Source organism: Gobius niger (genome assembly GCF_951799975.1).
Source record: "Gobius niger genome assembly, chromosome: 14".
Classification (NCBI taxonomy): domain Eukaryota; kingdom Metazoa; phylum Chordata; class Actinopteri; order Gobiiformes; family Gobiidae; genus Gobius; species Gobius niger.
In genome coordinates, this window is record NC_136865.1 from 29,252,250 (window position 1) to 29,273,450 (window position 21,201).

The 21,201-nt window shown below is 42.7% G+C and overlaps 1 protein-coding gene and 1 long non-coding RNA gene across 2 annotated transcripts in view; one reads left to right on the forward strand and one right to left on the reverse strand.

Annotated features, from left to right (window-relative positions):
- The window catches only part of LOC306973998, an 818,053-nt gene that overhangs the window by 186,325 nt on the left and 610,527 nt on the right, over window positions 1–21,201 (forward strand). The window lies entirely within an intron of this gene.
- epha10 (EPH receptor A10) overlaps window positions 1–21,201 on the reverse strand; it is a 418,807-nt gene that overhangs the window by 146,204 nt on the left and 251,402 nt on the right. The window contains exon 4 of the mRNA XM_079570885.1: window positions 2,001–2,156. Coding sequence (XP_079427011.1) covers window positions 2,001–2,156 — 156 coding nt within the window. The remainder of the gene's footprint in view (window positions 1–2,000; window positions 2,157–21,201) is intronic.

A 21,201-nucleotide genomic window follows, 5' to 3' on the forward strand; every position in this document is an offset into this window, starting at 1 on the left:
TCCCTGAAAATTCCTGCTTTCAATACTTTTCTTTTTTCGATACCAAAATCGTTTAACGGTGTCCAGCCCTCGCGGCGTCTAATGCAAAAAGACTCTTCGTTTTGCAGGTGTCCTACGATGGCCAGCTGCTGGGCCAGACTCCCCTGGCGAACGCCAGGCGACCGCTCTGGAGACATCCCATAACCATCCCCAAAGTGAGCGGGATGAAGAAGGCCACGATCGAGCTCTGGTGGGCCGCCCGCAAAGGCGAGAGGCTAAGGGGCAGCCGCAACATTCGAGTCGTCAAATCTGGAACGTATCGCATGAAATACGTCCCCATAAGAAACAGCAAGATTTACTACACGATCTCCTGCTGAGGGCGGGAACGTGAATAAATAAAACATGAAAACCACTGGTCTCTTCTTTCACGCATACACAAGGGAGTCACTCTAGGTTCACTCAAGTTTAGATAAAAAACATATATCCTTGTTTTCCTTTATCAAAGACGAGACGCTGCAGGTGAATAGAGACAAACTATTGAATTTAGTGACATCACATTGCCTCTCCTGGAGGGGTTTGAGCACCCAAATGATCCTGGGCTCTGTTTTCGGGGGCTTCATGCCTCTGGTTGGGTCTCCAGGGCAAACTAGTTCTAGGTGACGGGTCAGACAAAGAGCGGGTCAGAAGAACCTTATGAGAGACCAACAGGCCTGGTTAGAACCATGAGGCCGACCTTCTGTGGACCCACCACCTGCAGGAGGAGCCATAAGGGCTGGTGCAATGTGATTTAGGCAACTCAACAATAAAGTGGAAGAAAATGGGTGGAAGAGGATGGATGGATGGATGGATGGATGGATGGATGGATGGATGGATGGATGGATGGATGGATGGATGGATGGATGGATGGACATTAGTTTGAAACGTTTGCTGAACATTGGTGATATACAGTGGGGGAAAAAAAGTATTTGGCCAAAATCCAATACAATGTCTATGTGAAACTGACCAAATACTTTTTTTCCCCACTGTAAATGTGAGAAAAAACTGTATTGCATCACCCATTACTCTGGCATTCAAGATGGCACACATCTCATAGAATGATGAAAAGATGGACTGTAACTGACACAATAGTAGATAAAAGTCACACACACAAAAGAAAAAACTGATCATGTTTTAATATAAAAAGGAGGGACTGTGTGCGTCAAAAATGGCCAAAATTGCTGATATTTTCAGCGATGGAATCTAAATAATCGACCCAGATTGAACAAAGATGTTTTCTCAGAGGGGATTTAAAGCAGTGCTATGTAACTCCTGCCCCTAGAGGCCAGAAGTGTTACTGCAGACGTCGTAGCATGTTGTGTTTTTTACTCATTGATTGTCCGTGGGAGTAAATACTACGCTGACAGAAAAGACAAAGGGACAGAGGGATGTTGTTCATCCAATTACACAATGAAGATCTTTTTTTTTTCACTCAAACTTGGCTGTAAATACTGTTTAAGTGACATTAGCCCGCAGTTAGCTTTGCCCGTTAGCCTGTTAGCTTCTTCCTCGTGATTCCATTAGTGTGTATTGGTGACTACAACCCGGTGGCAGGGAAGTTGCAATTCTGTTTTTCTGGCCAGAGACACCAGCGGGAGATGAAAGACCCTCCAATCATCCCATTAACACTTGTATTACCCCCAGAGGGACGACGGAAAGGATTTGTTTTTTTGGGTTCAAAGATCAATAAATCAGGCTGGGAATTAGATATCAAACAATTCCTCTGAAAAAAACCTTCAAAATATTGTTAAGCCCAAAAGTGGAAAGTCGCTAGAGTGGTTAACTCAGATTCAGATTCAGAAAGCGTTATTTACCCCAAAAGGACAATTCTTCCGCCAATAACAATATAGGAGGAAACTATAGCTACTCGATACTTTCCCCTGCCAAGTCTCGCCTTTAAAATGTTTTATCAAATGAAGGCAACCCCCCCCCCCAGCTCGCTCTCAGGTCCCGACCCCCCAGAGGTGAACTGGCGTTGCTCTTACTGGTGCAGGGCGCGGAGGGCGTGTCCAGGGGCGTCCTGAAGTGGTCCTCTTTGCACACGCACATGATGGAGCCGTCCTCTTCGGCCACGCTGTTCTCGGGACAGGGGAAACACTCCTGCTGACGGGACGACATCTTGTACGAGCCCGGGGGACACGCTGCGAAACACACACATACAAATACACATTACTTTACAGCTCAGAACCTCACATTTCAAAAGTATCGGGATCGACAAAGATCGACATGATCGGCTGATCCCTGAGGACATGAAAATAAACCCTAAAGGCAGGCAAACGTCTGTAAGAAAACACTAGTGACCAAAAACTACTTCACTTCCTGGTTCAGTAAGTGCTGTCTTCTTAAGCCCCTCCCCCTGTGCTCCGCTTCACAACAGACCTGTGCAGCGTACTGTGTTGCCCTGTAGTGGAGCTTCGGTGGATGTTTTTGTCTGTCTTTGCTCTGGAGGTACAGGGAGGTTTGGTGTTTCTAGTGTTTTGTCCACAAACAGCTCCCATAGTTCTGCAATGCTCCTAACAGTTGGTAAAGCCTGTATCATTTTATTCATGATTTGTTAGAAAATAGTCAGCGCTAATACCATTAGCATCCTTATAGCGTTTTCCATGTAAACTAGCTTTGTGCTAACCACTCGCTAAACCAATCATTCTTTTGAAGTTTCACCTATCTTCAAGCTACTTATTTTATGCTTCCTTTGTATATTTGTCCAAATAACATTGTAATATGCGTTCTCTTTGTTTCTGTATGTTACAGTCCATCCAGTAGGATTTCCCAAATCATTTCAATTCAATTCTCTTCACAAGGGCTTGATTCAATTCACCGTTCAATTTGACTGATTTTCGAATAAGTTAAGGACATCATGCAGTATTAATTTGACTTGGTAATGGAAGACATTCTAAGAAGAACTAATGCTGCACATAGTAGAAACTAACTCTGTAAAAATATGAATATTTACATTAAGAATCATTCATGTGCGTCAGGCTGGCCTTTGACAGTGAACAACATGGCTGCCACCATCAGACTGAAGCTGTGACCATGGCAAGATTCTTGGAAATAAACACACTAAATCTTTGTTTGGAAGGCATGCGGGACAAGGCAAAAGCTTTTTTATATGCAGGGGAAGTTATTTTTTACTGCTTTTGCTCCACTGCAACTTTGCTCTCCGGAGGGCTCGAAGGAAGGAGTAAGTAAGTTTCTATCTCATTTAGTTCCTTAGTTATTGTGGAGTGACATAAACATAGATCATTTGGTCAAACACAAACCTTAGAATCGATTTGATGGGGAGGTATTATGCAAAATCGACTTTTTCAAGCTTTACATCATGTTATGATGTCATTCCCTCATTAAAAACATGCCTGAAGTGTTGCCTTGGCACATTCACGTATTTTTGAGTAATCTGTAAAAACTCTGATGGCGGCCATTTTAGGGATAGGTTTGCCTGAGTCCTCCTAGGAACGCCCCCACCTCCTGGAGACGCCTCCGAGCTTTCGTCACCAGCCGAGTAACCGACCACTGCTCCTCAGCAGAACCCCCTCCCCACTGATGCCACAGACAGAGTGTGGAGGGGGCGTGTCTGAAAGGCTCAGAGGTTCTTAAAGAGACAGAGGCCTATTTCAAGACATTCACTACAGCCATTTTGAGAGAGCAATTTTATACATGGCAGTTATTTCAATTTACTGCATTTACAGACCAACAGAAGGTTTGGTCATCATTGTAGTGTGATATAGACTGGTGCTATGTGACTGAAAACAGCATAATACCCCCTCTTTAAGTTTTGTTTTTAATGGATATCAAGCTATTCAAAGGAAATTCAATTCTAATCGATTCATTAAACCAAGCCTGACAAATGGTAAATGGTCCCAACTTAAATAACACTTTTCTACCTTCATCAGGCCCAAAGCGCTTTGCAGGAAAGGAACCAGTCACCCATTCACTCTCTCATTCACACACCAGTGTACGCAGACACTGTGACCCAAAAACACACACACACACTAGTAAAGGCAGACTATTAGGAAAGCTAGGAAAGATGAGCAATGTATAATCTAAGAATTACTCGAACATTCGTTAATGCCTCAAAACACAACCCAAGGCTTGTTTTTGATGAAGAAACAACAATGAAATATAGTATTAATGGAAAAAAAATAAAGTTAATTTTGTATTCACGTCTTACTGTTTAGTCTATTTATCCAGGTTGGAGACTGGCCAAAATAATGCAAAGCTTGTGATTAGTGGCCAATGCTGCTTTATTCAAACACAACAGTGACTTTCAGCATCTTTGAGTTTCTCCAAAAAAAGAGACTAAACCTAAAGCTCTTGTCAGTGATTTAAAGACTAAAGCAGAGCAATAACGGGGACTTTGATCAAGATGGAGAGACGTACTTTACTAGGAAATCCCTGAAGGCACATTTTTTTAAATCATCTATCATTATGCACTAAAATGATCATTTCCTTCTGAGAGTGAACGGCGTTTAAGACCTAATCCCCTTGTAAATCTATTCCGGGATTAGGAATTATGAACGTGCGACGCCTGGATCGACAGCGATGAGATACAACATTACAGCCGGGATTTAGGCGGAGGAGAGGCCGGGCTGAATGCATCGAGGAAACACGGAACCACAGATTCAAACTCATGAGAAGAAATGGAATAAAATGCGATTATGTCCGGGTGATGTTACGGGTTTTAAATGAGTCACGTCTGAAATGAAGGCTCTGGAGCTCGCAGACTCCAAGGACTTTTACTGATGTGCGATACAGGCCTTTTCACTTTTGATTCTGATCGATACCAAGAGATGGATTTCTCTTTTAAAGCTGTATTCATAGACGTCTCAACTACTTTACGTCACTGGAGCAGCAGAACAGAACTTTCCTTTACACTTTTATTTAAGGCTCAATATGCTAGAACACTTGTGAATAAATCCCTTTGTGTAATTATAAAGCCTTAATCGTGCTTTAAATAAACTTATCCCTGAGCAGGATCGGGATGTTAGAAAGGCATTTGTAAAGCTAGGAATGAGTTTGGACCAAAACCAGACCAGACCAAAACAAAAAACAGCGTAAGGACAATCTGTATTTTCCTGTAAAACAAACGAAACTGCACTAAAACGATGCAAAGACTTTAAAAGATTTTGCTTCAATGTGAAACAACAACAACTAAACTTCTGTGAAGGGGAGGGGTGAGTACAGAGCAATGGGTGAGGAACACACTTCTCTATGGTCCTCATGGTGAAGCTGACAGTGCTGTAATACCACCCCCTGGTGGCCAGGGGCGACTCCAAGAGACACTTGGGAGCATTGATTCTGATGGGACTTCAGATGTCCAAATAACGGCTTATGACCCATGTGACCACGCTGAGGGAGGTGAAATATTTGTAACCACGCTGTTTTTTGTTTAAAAGCCCGAAAATTGGAAGCATTTTCAGTGCATTGACTGGCTCCAGAGCCTGTCAATCAAGCTCTGGAGTTCTGTGGAAGCTCCGCCCACTCAGTGAGCGCAGGGCTTCCCGCCTTTTTGCCCTTTTAAGGCACAATGTAGGAGGAGACAGAGAGGTCATAAAGGTTCACACACGAACCTTTTTCAATGAATGGGGCTGAATGGGACCTGCTCATCTTTAATATATTATATCTATGGTATAGATCATAAAACAGAATGCTTATCCTTCATCTGAACATGTCCAGATGAAGAATAAACATTCTGTGTTCTATACCTGGATAAATGAGGACAATTTGTATTGGAATGCCTTAGCATTTCTTAGCACTTGGAATGTTTTCAGTCTTAAAAGATTTGTGGAGAATTGGGATGCCGCAAATGTTAGGAAAGTTAGGACTGACCAGACTGGACCAGAACTAACACTTTAATTCAGTGGCTTCCTCCTTCATTTTTTTGTAATCAGAAATATCAAGCCTTTAAGTTACAGTGACACTAAAGCGCTGTCTAATGTCTGTCGATGTCTTGGTAAAAATGAATCAAAGTTAACGCCTCAGAGCACTGTTGCCCCACGCGACAATAGCCTCAGAGCTACATGTCTTTGTGCTCTTACACCCTGAATGCTCTGGTAATGGACATAATCTGCAGACCCTAATCACCCGGCCCGAGTCATTTCATGTCACTTTCCTCGCCCAGCCTTTGACACGAAACACAAAAGGATCTCGGTTTGATAACGCCGCCTCAGTGAGAGAGAGAGAGAGAGATCCTCGTAATGACCGTCTAATGTCTGTTATTACCACAGAGAAAGGAGCGAGGACAGTGGACGGAGACGGTAAACACTGGAGGATGAAGAGTGAAGGGACTCAGCAGAACAGTGAGGGGGGCAGAATCACAAGACACCTGTTCAGCTTCAGTCACATGAAATAAGACATGGTTTTACAAATGACATACAAACAATCCATGTGAGACCAAAACTATTCTACTCCTAAGAGACAACCAAAATTTAGTCTCTAAATTGACCTCCCATTCTCACCTTTAAGAACCGTTTTTGCCATCACAGAGACTCAAGAGAGCGCTCTGGATATTCAACTATTTTCTAATGGATCGGGAACAAGGCAAATCCAAGTTTTTAATATTTGTTTCTGCAGAGTCCATTTACGGTGAAAAACAGTTCCACTGTGCAGTAGTGCCGGCAGAATGACCTAATTTCAGGCCCCCCTGTGTGAGAACCACTAACCACTAAGCCATTGTCAGACTGGGGCTCCGTCCGAAAGCGGTAAATTGGTATGAGGTCTTGCGCCAAGCCGGATGTGCGTCAGCGTCCGCCATGATAAGAAGCGTCCGAATTGGGCTGTCAGTTAGGAAGGAGTGAGGGAAAGGAGCCTCAATGCTAACTGTCATAGCCACTTTAGCATAGGGACCTCTGGTGCTAACTAACCGGTGATTAGGAGCTATGTGCCATCCCATAAGCCACTGCGCCACCAATCCCCCCACCCCCCACGGTCCCACCCTCCAGGGATTCATGCGCAACCACTGTTGATTGACAGGCGCACATTTAACAATAAATAAAAAAAAATAAAAAAAAAATACTTTCTGCTCAAGCCAAACTTTATTAAAGTGACAGAATCCATGTTGTCGTCCCCACAGCTCAGTCACATGTCCGTGTGTTAAAGAGTCGCCTCAGGAAACGGATTAAAGTTTGTGCTTTTGTTTTCATTTAGTAGAAACTTAACCCACATGGATTATTTACTACTGTAGCTTTATGAAACAGCTGTTGAGATAAAATAACACTAAAGGGAAATGTGAAGGATCATTTGGATTTATTTTTCTCCTTAAATGTCTTTGTTTGGACACTATGTCGTTGTTGGACACTGTACAGTAGGGGGCGACATGCGCTTTTGTTTGGCCTGCACTCCACCAATAACTTTAAAGAAGAAGAAAAACAGCTGTTGGTGATGTCACTTCCCTTTCCCCTGGGTAAGGACGGTCGGATTGTGCAAAATAGCTCTGAAGCTCTGGTTCACTAACTGCATAGAGATCGAACAGTCGACCCCATGAAAGGTTAAGGACTAGTTGCTAGTGTTTAGTACTTACTATAATTTGATGGTTTCAGACAAAGCCTGGGATTTAGAACTACTACTAGTCTATTTCCCCCACTTTTTAAAATAGTAAATAGTCTCTCACCTCTGGTCCCTGACCCACAGTTTCACAGTATGAAACCTTTAAGCACGACTGTATCTCCCGCCTTTAGCCGAGGCTGCCTCCCAGAAAGGAAATGACCATATTTGGATTACAGCGACCAAAATAATAAAACAATTGTCATCCTCTGTGTCTGAACCTCAGTGCAGATTAATAAACATACTGAATAAAACCCGCGGCCGACTCGTGTCTGTAAAATATGGTTCACATTGTCTGCCGGATCCGTTCCTGAGCGTCTCCTGCGATATCACAGTGAGTAAGCTCCTGTAATTGCCTTTATAATGCTTGTCTTTGCGGCGCGGGAACACAGCAACACTCCACCATCCTCTTTGTTCCCTCTCGCCAAGAACAGAAGCGCGAATCACACCGAATCATGACCGGAATTATGCAAAACCCAAACCCAGCGGCGAGGAACGAAATGGGTTTGTGCATTTCATCTCACTCGAAAAAACAGGAGAGCGGAGTCGCAGGCTGGCTGTAACTCTCCGAGCGGCTTCACAGCAAAGGACACACCGTGACTTTTATTTCCACTCTCTCCAGCCTCTTGAGTTATGTGTGCACAACTTTTAGGGACGCAGTATTTTAGCTCGGCGTTCTGTCACTTTAAGGCCTTATCTCACCGGCCTGGAGACTAGATGGAGACTCTGAGACGTCCCCTGGCAAAAAGGGCGAGTCTCCAGTCTCAGTGAAAACAGAGTCTCCACATGGTCTTCGAGAGGTCTGCAGTGAGATCGGGCCCTCTAGGCACAGGGCCCGATCTCGTGTGTCTAAACGTAGACTGTAGACACTGTTTGTCAAACCAAAATAGGATGCATTTTATATTTTCACTTGTAGTATAAACTCATTCCTGAATATCCAGGGAGCATGGCCACACTACATAAACGTTGATAAGTATTTTCTTGCACTTTTTTCACAAACGTCTGTGTTCTTGGGCCCGAATGATACAGTTTTTTGGGGTACGATACAAGATTATTTCTCAAATCGCCTGAACCAAAAGCATTTTCTCCACTATTGCCGAGTGCAGTGTCTTAAAGGAATAGTTCACCTTTTTTCCAGACTGAGATATGTTCTTACCTGAGCTTAGAGGAGTTGAACTGTCTGCCTTTAGTCACGCAAAAAGACCAAAGATGTTAGCATTTAGCCTCTCCCAGTATATTCCCATAGCTCCAAACGGGGGTGAAGTTCGTCCAAGCTCAGGTAAGAACATATCTCAGGATGGAAAATCTAACCTATCCCTTTAAGGCCCACAAAACTGATCTTTTTCCTCATGTTGTCGCTGCGATGTCGTTCCTTTTGTTTTGGTCACTTTTTTCGCTGCTTGTATTTTCATCCGTGTTTTCTTCGCCACTATTTTGATGCTTTTTTCACTTCAGGTGGGGGTTAAGAGGTTAAACAAGTTTTCAATCATAGAAATATATTGAACTGTACGCACAAGAGGGCGACCGATGTGGGTTTTTCAAAGGCCAATGCCCATCTTTCTTTGTATGATGGTTCTAGACGTGACAGTAGAGGGCGCTGTATGAGGGGCATAGGGCTGATTTCTTCAGGACATTCATTTCTTAGCAGGTACTTTAGAGAGAGCTTAACAGTCTCTTTATATTATCAGCAAAAGTCTACCACATGAAACCCTCCTGAAGCCGAGGAAGTTATAGGAGGATCAAAGCTCTGACTGAAGTCTCTATCAAATAGCATCTCTATAGCTGATAGAGTGAAAAAATCCTACATCGGCCCAAAATGATACGATACTATACGGCAGGGGTGGGCAAGTTTTCTTGGTGGAGGGCCGATTTTCTTCATTTTAAAAAGACCAAGGGCCGGACATGCCAATTTTAGCCCCATTTTCTACAAATGCCAGCATCTACAATTAAACGATAGTCTGGTATCAGGAAAAAAGTTTAGGTTCTTTTTTGATGTTGTTGGTCAAGGGACAGCATTAAAGGAAGTGACTTGGTTGTTTCCCCCATTTTTTTATTACAATATTTTCTATATTTACCCAATGTATTCCCCATTTATTTTTGTCCCATTTCTTCACACAATTTTTCCTTATTTTGAGCCACATTTCCCCCCAAATTCTTCTCCATTTTTCACACATTTCTTGCCATTGGAGATGAACCCGATATTGTAAATTTGCAAATCTTCCAAATATTATTGTTTCGTTTTCTGTTTCGAAACGACAGATATTTTTGTATAGGAATCGAAAAAATTCATTCAGGTTCTGTTTGAAGATTTTATAAAGAATTGACTGTATTGAATTGACATTTTGAGAGCATTCACAGGCATTTGATCTCTCATATGTGTCATAATATCTTCAAAATCATAAAAAACATCCTGAGGGCCACAGGTTCTTAGCAGATTTGGCTCCCGGGCCTGACGTTGCCTACCCCTGCTATACGGGAAGGGGGGCAGGATTTCACTGTATAATGAATATAAGTTTAAAAATGGAGGAAACAAATCTATATATATAAAATAAAATAGTGAATACATAGTAGGGGTCAGTGAGCAAAAAGAAGTCCTGGTCAGGTCTTTTGAACACCTTGCATGTACTGGGGGCAGATCAGGACAGGACAGTGCACGCATCCTGTCGTTAACAAAAGGAGAGCTGTCCGTCCGTCTGTCCGCAGTGAAGGATGCTGGGAAATCGCCAGCGGACTCGGCCAGAGGAAGGTCAGGCGTTCGAAGTGGGCCGGCTGCCACTGGCCGATATGTGAATGTGCTAAACGCATTGGACAGAAGACAATGGTGCTTCCAACAAGAGCCAAGTCCATTACATTTAACAGAATCCCATCATCTCATTCATCACCGACGCTTGGAAGCATCATGGAGAACAGCTTCAGACCAGAGCGCTCCGGGACTAGAAGAAGAAACAACCGTCACTGTTTTTTTTTGCGTGATGAATCCGCTCGGAAACTCCCACCCGACGGCCGTTCGCGCAGATGAAAGAACATCTCGTTTGATTTCTCTCAGAGGGAGTGCGGATCCAGCGCCGATCTCTTCATATTAATTACCGCGCGCCGTCACGACCCACCAAACACATTTATTCCATTAAGTGGCTCATGATTTATTAACGCTCCGTGTTTAAGGCAAACACAAAGGAAGCGCGCGCACAGGCCGGGCATAAATCCACGCTAATGCCGCGCTGACAGTAAGTGAGAGCGGTTAATGGACAATTTTAACAGTGGAGTGATACGAAGACACCGCCATTTTACAAAGATCAATGATTCAGCTTTATGATTCACTTGGCGAGCCTTAAATGTATAATATCTTAAGCCTTAATGCCAGCCGATATTTCAGCAAACACATGAAGATGCAGGATTATCCTCACAGCGTTTTATAATTACGAGACAGAATAACAGTGCTCATGGGAAATAGATTGAACGGCTTACATTGGTTTTGCACTTTAGCTCGTCATTGCAGTCGTTATTTATTCACTCGCATTTGCTCTACCGCTGAGCCACAGCCAGTCCCATTTCTGCTCCACCGCAAATAATGAAATGAGATGAAACAGTGATGACACAGGTTCACACACAGCACGTATAGCAGACATACCAGACCCCCCAAAAAAGTAGCATTTTGCTTTATAAGCCTGTGTTACCAAGTTTCTGAAAAAGCCACACTGTCGTCGTTGTTCATTCATGCCAGACTGGGTGGGTGGTGCTATGCCACACACACAGATGGCCCAGACTGGTAGCCACAGCTGCCGGTCTGTGCCATCAGCCCCTCCGACCACCGACCACTCACTCACTCACACGTGGTACTGGAAACCGGAGGACACCTACGCAGACACGGGGAGAACATTTTGCATGTTTGTCCACAGAAATATTCATTTATTTTAATCTTCTCTACGCATGAACTCATAGCCTTATAGTGTCTAAATTCTGTGTTATATGTTTTATGTTGCAAACCCCTCCACCTTAACGCGGTGGAGGGGTTTGAGCACCCGAATGTGCCCCTGGTAGGGTCTCCCTGGGCAAACAGGTCCTAGGTGACGGGTCAGACAAAGAACGGTTTATTACCAACAGGCCTGTTTAGAACCATGAGGCCGTCCTTCTGTGGACCCACCACCTGCAGGAGGCGCCATAGGGGCTGGTGCAATGTGATCTGGGCAACTCCAACAGCTGCCCCCACGACCCGGAAACGGACAACTGGAAGAAAATGGATGGATGGATGGATTGTACCGAGCAAAAATCCAAGTTTGTGAACCTGTTCTCAAACAATGGCAATAAATACTATTCTGATTCTGAAAGGCCCCGTCCAGGTGGGAATTGAACCTGTGAAGTCCGTGCTCTAACCACTGTGCCACCGTGCCGTAGTGTCTTTAGCTTTGATTAAAGCAAACAGTCGCTGTGTTTAAAGAAGCTTCTGTGTTGTCGTTGATAAATCCCTGGTCATTCAGGATGTTCAGGTCATCAGCTCAGTCTTTGGGAACACGGTTTGGCTGAATTTGTTCATTCACTCGGGCGGCACACTGGTACAGGGGTTAGCACTCTCACTTCACAGCTAGAAGGTCCAGGCTTCGATTCCCACCTGGACGGGGCCTTTCTGTGTGGAGTTTGCCTTCTCTAACCATGTCTGTGAAAGGCGCTATATAAATAAAGTTCTTCTTCTTCTTCTTAGCGCTCATGTTTCACAGCTAGAAGGTCCGGGTTCGATTCCCACCTGGACGGGGCCTTTCTGTGCATGTTCTCTTCATGTCTGCATAGGTTTCTCCTACCACTAACAACATGTACAATAGGTTAATCCTCTGGCCAGGTGTTTCTGACCGCCGGCCCACGAGCGGCACTGAGGATGAGTCAAATGCAGAGAATGAATTTCCCAACGGGGATTAATAAAATATACCTTAACCTAAACCATTCAGAGTCAGTTGATGTTGATGAGTGGGAAGAAAATAGATCAGAAGTTTAACGCTGTTGTTCTAGGTTGACTGTACAGTGTGACACAATATGATAAAACAAACAAACATGGCCGCCATAGTTGTCTCTATAGCAACAAACCCCAACAAGAATCAACTTCCTGTTTAGATATTTCTTTAAAAAAAAAAAAACTATGGGGAAAAGCCCTTTGCCCTCTGTTACGACCCAGCTCAGCTAGGGTGAGGGACGGAACAAAAGCCAAGATGTAAAATGGATAAATAAAGCTGTAATTTAATAAAAGGAGTGTAAAAGGTACATTTAACAAAGGAGTGACAAAAATAACCAAACAAAGGGTATTTACAGTATTTACAAAAAGGTTAACCAAAGCAAAGCTAGTCAAACTAAATCAAACAAACAAAATTAGGCCTAACGAATACAAAACCAAGTCATGACTAAATACAGCAGGTGTCACTTGATCCCACGTCACATTTAAGTGAACATTCCAAAAAGTTACACAACATAACACGAGCGTCCCTGGACACACAAAAGTTTATACAAAAAAGGGACACAACACAAAATGGCAACAAAGACCAGCATCCCCGAATGTTCTTGGGTGTGGCCTTTTATAGGCGTGGCTGCAGCAGGTGGTTGATTGGGGGCCAGGCGTTCCCGATACCGCACCAATCAAGACCAAGAACGAGCAGCCAACCAGAGCCAAGCCTGAAACTAGTCCTCCAATCGCAGGCCAGAGCTCTCACGGCCAGGGTTTCATGGAGGGAAAGGACCGGTTTAGGCCACACAAACAAAAATATACAAAACGGAGGGAGCCTGGAGTCGCAACACCCTCCATGTGAAATGTAAAACTAACCAAGGATCACAACGATCACTGAAATGCCAACATCTTCCACATCGCCGCACTCTGGACGCCCCCCCCCCTCCCTCCCCCGTGGCTCTGCGTGTTTCCGTTGTTGGGAATGTAAACGCTGCTGCATATGGCCCTGTCCGTCCGTCTGTGCATCTGCTCTTTCAGGCGGCTCATCGGAATTCACGCCGCGTCGCCGCTATCCGTTTTATCTGTTTTCGCCGCCTCTCTCCATCCCGTTACGGGCAGAAGGGTGTCGGCCCCCCCGGGCTCCCACCGCCCCCCCTCCCCGCTCCCGCCGACGCCCTTTCTTTGTACACTGACCCACTACGGACAAATCTGTCTCCCATCTCCACAATGTCAGCGCGGATTCAGCTTTAAACAGTGAAACCTCATGGGGAACGCTCCGTCTCACCCGCTGATGTCATGAGGTGTTGTCAAGATCATTGCAGCTCTCAGATTGCCTTTACTACAAAGCGTTCCTTGATCGCAGCAAATCGTTTTTTTCAACCGAATTTCAAGTGTTCCACCCCATTTATGTTACAGCGCGAAATATTTTGTGTTCTGCCTTTTGCCAATTCAAAACATGCTCCTCCGTATTTTTGCATATTTTGGGTGATCGAAGAATGGATTTAGATGTAAAAACTACTCAAATCTTATTTAGTCGACATCTCCATGGAAACGAGCTGGAGACGTCCCGCTCACACAGTTACAGGCAGGTCTGAAGGTACCACTGGGGGTGGGAACCTCTGGGTACCTCACGATTTTATACGCATTACAGGACTTACAGGATAACGTTTATCTCACGATACGCCGATATTGTGATAATCGATATATTGCACAAAAATAACCTACGATACATCACGATAAAAAAAAGATGCTACTTTTAACCTACTACACATTATTCATCATTTACTTTTTATTTTCATGTGATCTGTCAGTGACTTCATTTCATTTAAATAAACAAGAAACCGCAGTCCTATTTAAAAAGGAATAAATCAACCCCAAATTCAAAAGTGTGACAGTGTTTGGCCCAAGTGTTTAAAACTGTAGTGCTGCCCCCTGCTGTCCTGGCTGAATTCTTGATCATTGTTGGCCTCTATTGACGGTGAAATCACAGGAGCACAGCTTCCTCATTAATATGCATGACGTAATCAAAAGTATCGTTATCGGAATAAAAAGGTATCGCATCATCATTGTCACACTCCCAGCAAACACGCAGGTCCGTTTGGTCATTTTTCAACAACACAAATATCTTGTATTTTGTTCTATTTATTGGGTGAAATTCAATTGAGAAAAGATCAAATAGGAGGATACTACCTTTGTTACATCGATCCTGCGCACTTCCAATATATGCAATAATATATTTTATTTTATAAGAACATTAAGTCCGCGTTTCGGCGCCATGGCCTTCATTTGCCTTAAGCATTTGCCAGAAAAGTTGACTTCATGTCCTTATAAAATATATTTTCCCAAGTTTTGGCAGTGGGCAGGAGTTTTCGCTATCAAGGGCTTTCCAATTACAATTTTTACGGGGCCAGATTTTTTTGGAGGTCATTTGGAGACCACCACCATTCATAATTTTGGGATGAAAAAAATGAAACATTCATTACAATCATTGCTCAAGCAGAATTAAAGATAAAAAGCTGAATTATATTCCAGCCTTTGAAGCCGTTAACAAAACCACAGCAGCAGATTCACGAACTCTCACTGTGAACTGGTGACTTCAGCCCTGTTGGCGGATCAAGGCCTTTCCGTTTCTATTGTATTGTTGAAGCACGTGGCCATGAGTGTTCTAGCACCAGACTCATAATGAATGCTCTGTGAAGGTAAGAACAACTCACTCATGATTTTAGCGTGTACGTCTGCAGAGGCCACAGTGGTAGATGCAAAATCACCACCGGGTCAGACAAGATTGTTATATGGGCCGGATCTGGCCCCCGGGCCACCGATAGAGCAAGCCAGCCTTCAACACTGTCACTGCTCGTGAATAGGGAAAATGTATTGCAAGTTTTTTCTGAAGAATGGACAAGGCTATAGGTTCAAATGTATGTTATGTTTTGTGACTTTTAACAATTTGTTCAGAGGAGATTTCGATTTTTTTGGAAACCTCTTAAACCCCATCTGAACCGAGCACATTTTTTCTTTAAGCCGCTAGTAAAATGTGTCAAAATAGTGACAAAAAATTGACAAAAACAAGGATGAAAACACAACAAAAGAGCATCAAAATTGAAAAGCCATCCAGAGAATGACAGTGACAAAAAAAGCAATGAAAAGAAATACAATGCATGGAAAAAGATCAGTTTAACCTCTTAACTCCCGCCTGAACCGAGAGCATTTTCTCCAGTTTAGCTTTACCCAAATCCTGTAGGCCAGTGTAACACCTCATTTGAAAGCTAAGATCTACAAAACTCATCTAAATGGATCTTTTTCCTCACATCATCAGATTTTTTTTTTGGGGGGGGGGGGGGGGGGGGTTTCAACTCTGTAGCTTTTTTGTAATTTTTTTTTAAATCAATTTTTTGTCACATTTTTGTCACATTTATTGTCATTTTTTAAATCTTTTTATTTTTTATTTTTATTTTTTTGTCACATTTTTGTCATTTTTTTGGTCAATTTTTTGTCATTTTTATAAATCATTATTTTTTTCATTTTTTGTCACATTTATTGTCAATTTTTTAATCTTTTTTTTTCATTTTTTGTCACATTTATTGTCATTTTTTAAATCTTCTTTTCATTTTTTGTCACATTTGTTGTAATTTTTTAATCATTTTTTTCATTTTTTGTCACATTTATTGTCATTTTTTAATCTTTTTTTTTTCATTTTTTGTCACATTTATTGTCATTTTTTAATCTTTTTTTGTCACATTTATTGTCATTTTTTAATCTTTTTTTGTCACATTTATTGTCATTTTTTAAAATCATTACTTTTTTCCTTTTTTGTCACATTTTTGTCACATTATTTGTCTTTTTTAATCCATTTTTTGTCATTCTTTGCCACATTTTTGTCATTTTTTTGGCCAATTTTTTGTCTTTTATTGTCATTTTTTGTCACATCTTCATCATTGTTTTCATCTCAGTTCTGTCGCTATATTCACACCTTTTTTCCAGAAGCTTTTGGATTGGGGTAAAGCCAAACTGGAAAAAATGCACTTGGTTCAGACGGGAGTTTTTTATTTGTGGAAATATCAGTAAAAAAAAAAGAAAATCAGGTACAAGACGTCTCAACTTAAGAACCTGTAAACATCACCTATAAATGCACGCGTTGCCATGTTGGACGTAATCTCGCTCCCCCAGACGGAGCGTCGGACAAATTGATCAGCCCGGGTTGCCAGATGTCTTGGCAGATCACTCCTTCTGTCTCCTGAGCATTTTCTCCTCCTCCACTCCTCGCATTTGACATTCACTCTGACATATAGACAGTCGGGAGATTTGACCTACAGGAACGAAACGCCAAACCGTTGCCAGGTGGTGGAAGAGAGCGAGGAAAAACAGCAGAAGTAACTGATAATGGAAAAGGCATCGCTCTCCTCGTACCGTAGCACACGTGTCGATTGACATAAACATGGCAGGTGTTAATGAAGAGGAGAGAGGCTGCGATCCCATCTGCTGCAGCTCCGAAACCGTCTTCATGTGGTTTGAGCAGCATGTCGACGATATTGATGCAAATCTTTTGAAAAATCACATTTGTAGCGGTGAGAGGTAATGCCTCCCCTGGAATTAGGATGTCGATGTAATAAAAATGTTTCCCATATTGTGGATAAAAGACGCCGAGATGCAGATTTATTCTTTCACGCTCCAAACCAAAGCATAAACTTGTGCTTTGGTTTAATAATAATGTATTAGCCTACACCAGGGCAAGTTTGCGTCGACGTGGGCCGATTTTCATCATCCCCAAAACACCAAGGGCCGAACCTCAACATTGTAGCCCAAAGGAAAGAACTTTTTTTTCTGCAAATGCCAAAGTTTTACATCAGTGGTTCCCAAGTCGGGACCCAACATTATCCTCAGATGACAGGCCCAAATAACCCAAATAAAACCTATATTTGTCATATATCATACAAAATATTGCGTTTTCCCATACAAGGTTTTATTGGACAAGCAGTAGATATGCCTTTAAAACTGAAATTGAAAAAAAAGGTTTCCTCTAGTCTCGCGACCCACTTTTGGGCCCTGACCCACCATTTGAGAATCACTGTTTTAAGTTACATACCATAGGACCAAGTAGGATATTCTGCCAGGGCATTTTTAAAATACTGACACTATCTCTTGCATTTTTAGAGCACTGTAAAAGGAATTTGACCTCTTATTTGCATAATAATGTTCTCAAAACAATCTTGAGGGCCAGAGGTTCTGTGCTGGAGGGCCGGATTTGGCCCGCGGGCCTGCCGTTGCGTACCCCTGGCCTACACTAACAGGTCTCAGGCCTAACTATGACCAGACACAGGTTACTATGGCAACTACTGACTCGAAATGAAGCTGAATTTATTGTATTTGTAGCATCCAGATTCCTTACAGGATGAGTTTATTTGGTTCTTGCAGGGTCATTTTTACGGAAATGCTAGAAAACATGTCTGCAAGTTCAAGTTCAATTCATAAAAAAAGCTTTATAGTTAGATGCACAGTGTTTCCTACAAATGTCTACAATTCTAAAGGAAGCCCACTCCTATTCAACCTGAAAGACTCACAGAAACTGAGCACCGTTAGGAGACTTTTCTTGGACATGAATCATGATTAGGGCACGGACCCTGATATGAAACGCACGACAATGATGAATGATTGATGGAGTCTTTCCCCCGGAGTCTGGACACTGGTGGTGGGAGAGGATGAGACACGATGACCAGCAGAGCCGAGGAGAGGCCAAGTGGAGGAGGGGCAGACGAGGGTCGCAGCACAGCTGGGAAACAGCTGAGCGATGGATGAGGAAGCTTAAGAAGAAGATCTTGCGATGACTGGCTGAAGCAGGAATGTGCAGCTGCGGTGATTGGCGGTCGTGACTATGCGGTGTGAGATTGGGCTGTGATTGGATGATTGATGAGAAGCTGCCAATGAGTGCTGCATGTACAGTAGGACTTCCAGGTTGAATTTGCGCAGAAGCTTCATTCCAACCTGGCAGCCGTACCTGCAGAACTCCATTCATCACCTCATCTCCGGCTGCCCCTCACCAATCAGCCAATCATCGCTTAAGCCGCTCCTCTGTGACAGCCCATCACCGCAGCAGCTTCAACCAATCATCGCCCAGGATTCCCCTCTCAAGCCCCGCCCTCGTTCACTGTCTTGGTCGATTCCCAGCGTGCTGCGACCCTCCTCCGTCCCTCCTCCACCTTGCCTGTCCTCTCCTTTGCTCGTTGAAGCTCGTCGTCCATCCTCAGACCTCATCCTCAGAATAAATTAAATGGTAACACAAATGAAGTATTTACCAATGCAGAGTGATTACCACTTTTGAGTGTTAGTGCTGTTGCTGTCAAGTTTTAAGTGGCCAAACTTGCCCAAAGGTTTCAGATAAACCACCCAACGTGTGAACTTTCCGAGTTTAAATGATGTAGATCCACCTTCCACACTCCGTTCCTTCGTTCATTCGTTTGTTCCTTCGTTTGATCCTTCGTTTGTTCCTTCGTTTGTTCCTTCGTTTGTTCCTTCGTTTGTTCCTTCGTTTGTTCCTTCGTTTGTTCCTTCGTTTGTTCCTTCGTTCGTTCCTTCGTTCGTTCCTTCGTTCGTTCCTTCGTTTGTTCCTTCGTTCGTTCCTTCGTTCGTTCCTTCTTTCGTTCCTTCGTTTGTTCCTTCGTTTGTTCCTTCGTTTGTTCCTTCGTTTGTTCGTTCCGTCGTTCGTTCCTTCGTTCGTTCCTTCGTTCGTTCGTTCCTTCGTTTGTTCGTTCCTTCGTTCGTTTCTTCCTTCCTTCGTTCGTTCCTTCGTTCGTTCATTCGTTCGTTCCTTCCTTCCTTCGTTCAGTTGTTCGTTCTTTCGTTCGTTCCTTCGTTCTGTTATTCGTTCCCTCATTCTGTTATTCATTCCTTCGTTCGTTCCTTCGTTTGTCCTTTGTTCGTTCCTTCCTTCCTTCCTTCCTTCCCTCCTTGGATGTGGTGTTTTGTCATTCTAAATAGAGATTTATATTCAGGAATAAACTAACTATAGCCTATTTTACAACACAGTTCTGCCAAAAACCTGCAGACAGGATGTTTTTCCCACAAAAGCCCTATTTTGTGGGATTAGCGCAGACCTGGCAACCCTGATCCTAGTCATTCACAAACAGACTTTACACAACAGACCTTTGAATCACTGACTCATTCAACCCCTGAGCCACCACTGTCCGTGATCAATAATTTTACACAAGCCGTCATTCAGAACAACAGAGTCTCCATTAAAGCGACGTGTGTTTTGCTCCGTCCGATGACTGTGATTAACTAGAGTGTCCCTGAGGCGAAAGTGAAGCCTATTTTCTATAATCACACTGTTCAGTCCGAAGCCGTCAGTGGGAGGATGATTATTTTGTCGTGAACTGTTTGTGTCGGCTTCAGATGGAGGATGATGACGGCAAAATCCTGTATTCTGTGACATGTCACGTCACGAACTGCTGAATCAATGCCTCAAAAGAAGAACCTTACAGGAGTCCTCATCCATGTCAATGTAAAAAAAAATCCACCACGGCCTATCCACCTCCTCCTTAAGGGGAGACACTACAGGCAAGACTTTTTTTTTTTTCTTTCAATTTTCAGGTTTTGGGCCAGATTGGTCTCTGAACATACAGCTTTCACCTGGAAACAAAAAATATACCTAATCTTCACAATAACATGTTTAAATATTGCACTGATTCAATGTTTCCCCATAGACTTACATGGGAAAACCTAATTTCAAGGGCCTTTTTCTCTAAACACATTTTCCTCTCATTGTGGCGAAACTATCTCCACATCAGTCGCTCCTAAGACTTAAAATTTTCCAGCCTTGGACTGAACAATATTTTGAATGTTTAAAAAAAGAGTTTTTTTCAGAGGGATTCTTTAATATCTAATTCTTATTGATTTATTGCATTTTAAATGTCAAAAAATAAGGCGGAAATTACATTTTTACATATTTTTCCACTAAAAAAACATTTTTTTTTTATTTTTTTTCATTCTTTTTATTGCCATTTTAGATTTAGTAAGACAAAACAAGACAGTGCCTATACCAGGCACCAAACAAAACAAAACAACAGCTCTGAATATACAAATTATAGGAGGTGGTGGATGAAATTTACAGTGTATATAATACAACTCAATTGTACAAGAATCCTTTTAAAAGGATAGAAGAAAGGTCAGGTCCAATATAGTCCAAGTACGGGCGCCACACTCTGTAGAACCGGTCTATGCTGGTGTGTATGATACTTGTCAGGTATTCCAAGGGGATAAGTTCCGAAATAATTTTGCGCCAACCACCGACAGATGGGACTTTGTCAGTAATCCAGTGTAAAAGGATATTTTTCCTGGCAGCAAATGTTAAAATATTAAACAGTCTTTTTCCAACTGCTGTTTTCACTTGTTTAGCTGAAAGTCCAAGAATCAGGGACAAAGGGTCCATCTCGATATTAATATGAAAAATATTCTGAATTTCAAGCAAAATTTGAGTCCAGTATACCTGAAGTTTATGACAAGACCAGAAACAATGAGTCAATGTCCCCACATCAGTTTTACACTTAAGACACAGAGGGGAGAGAGAGCGGTTAAAGAAATGCCGTCTGTGAGGAGATATATGTATTCTATGTATAATTTTTAGTTGCATTTCTCTTGTCCGAGTGCAAATTGAAATCTTTTTTGCATTAGACCAGATCGAATCCCATATTTCTTCATTTATAGTGACGGACAATTCCCTCTCCCACACA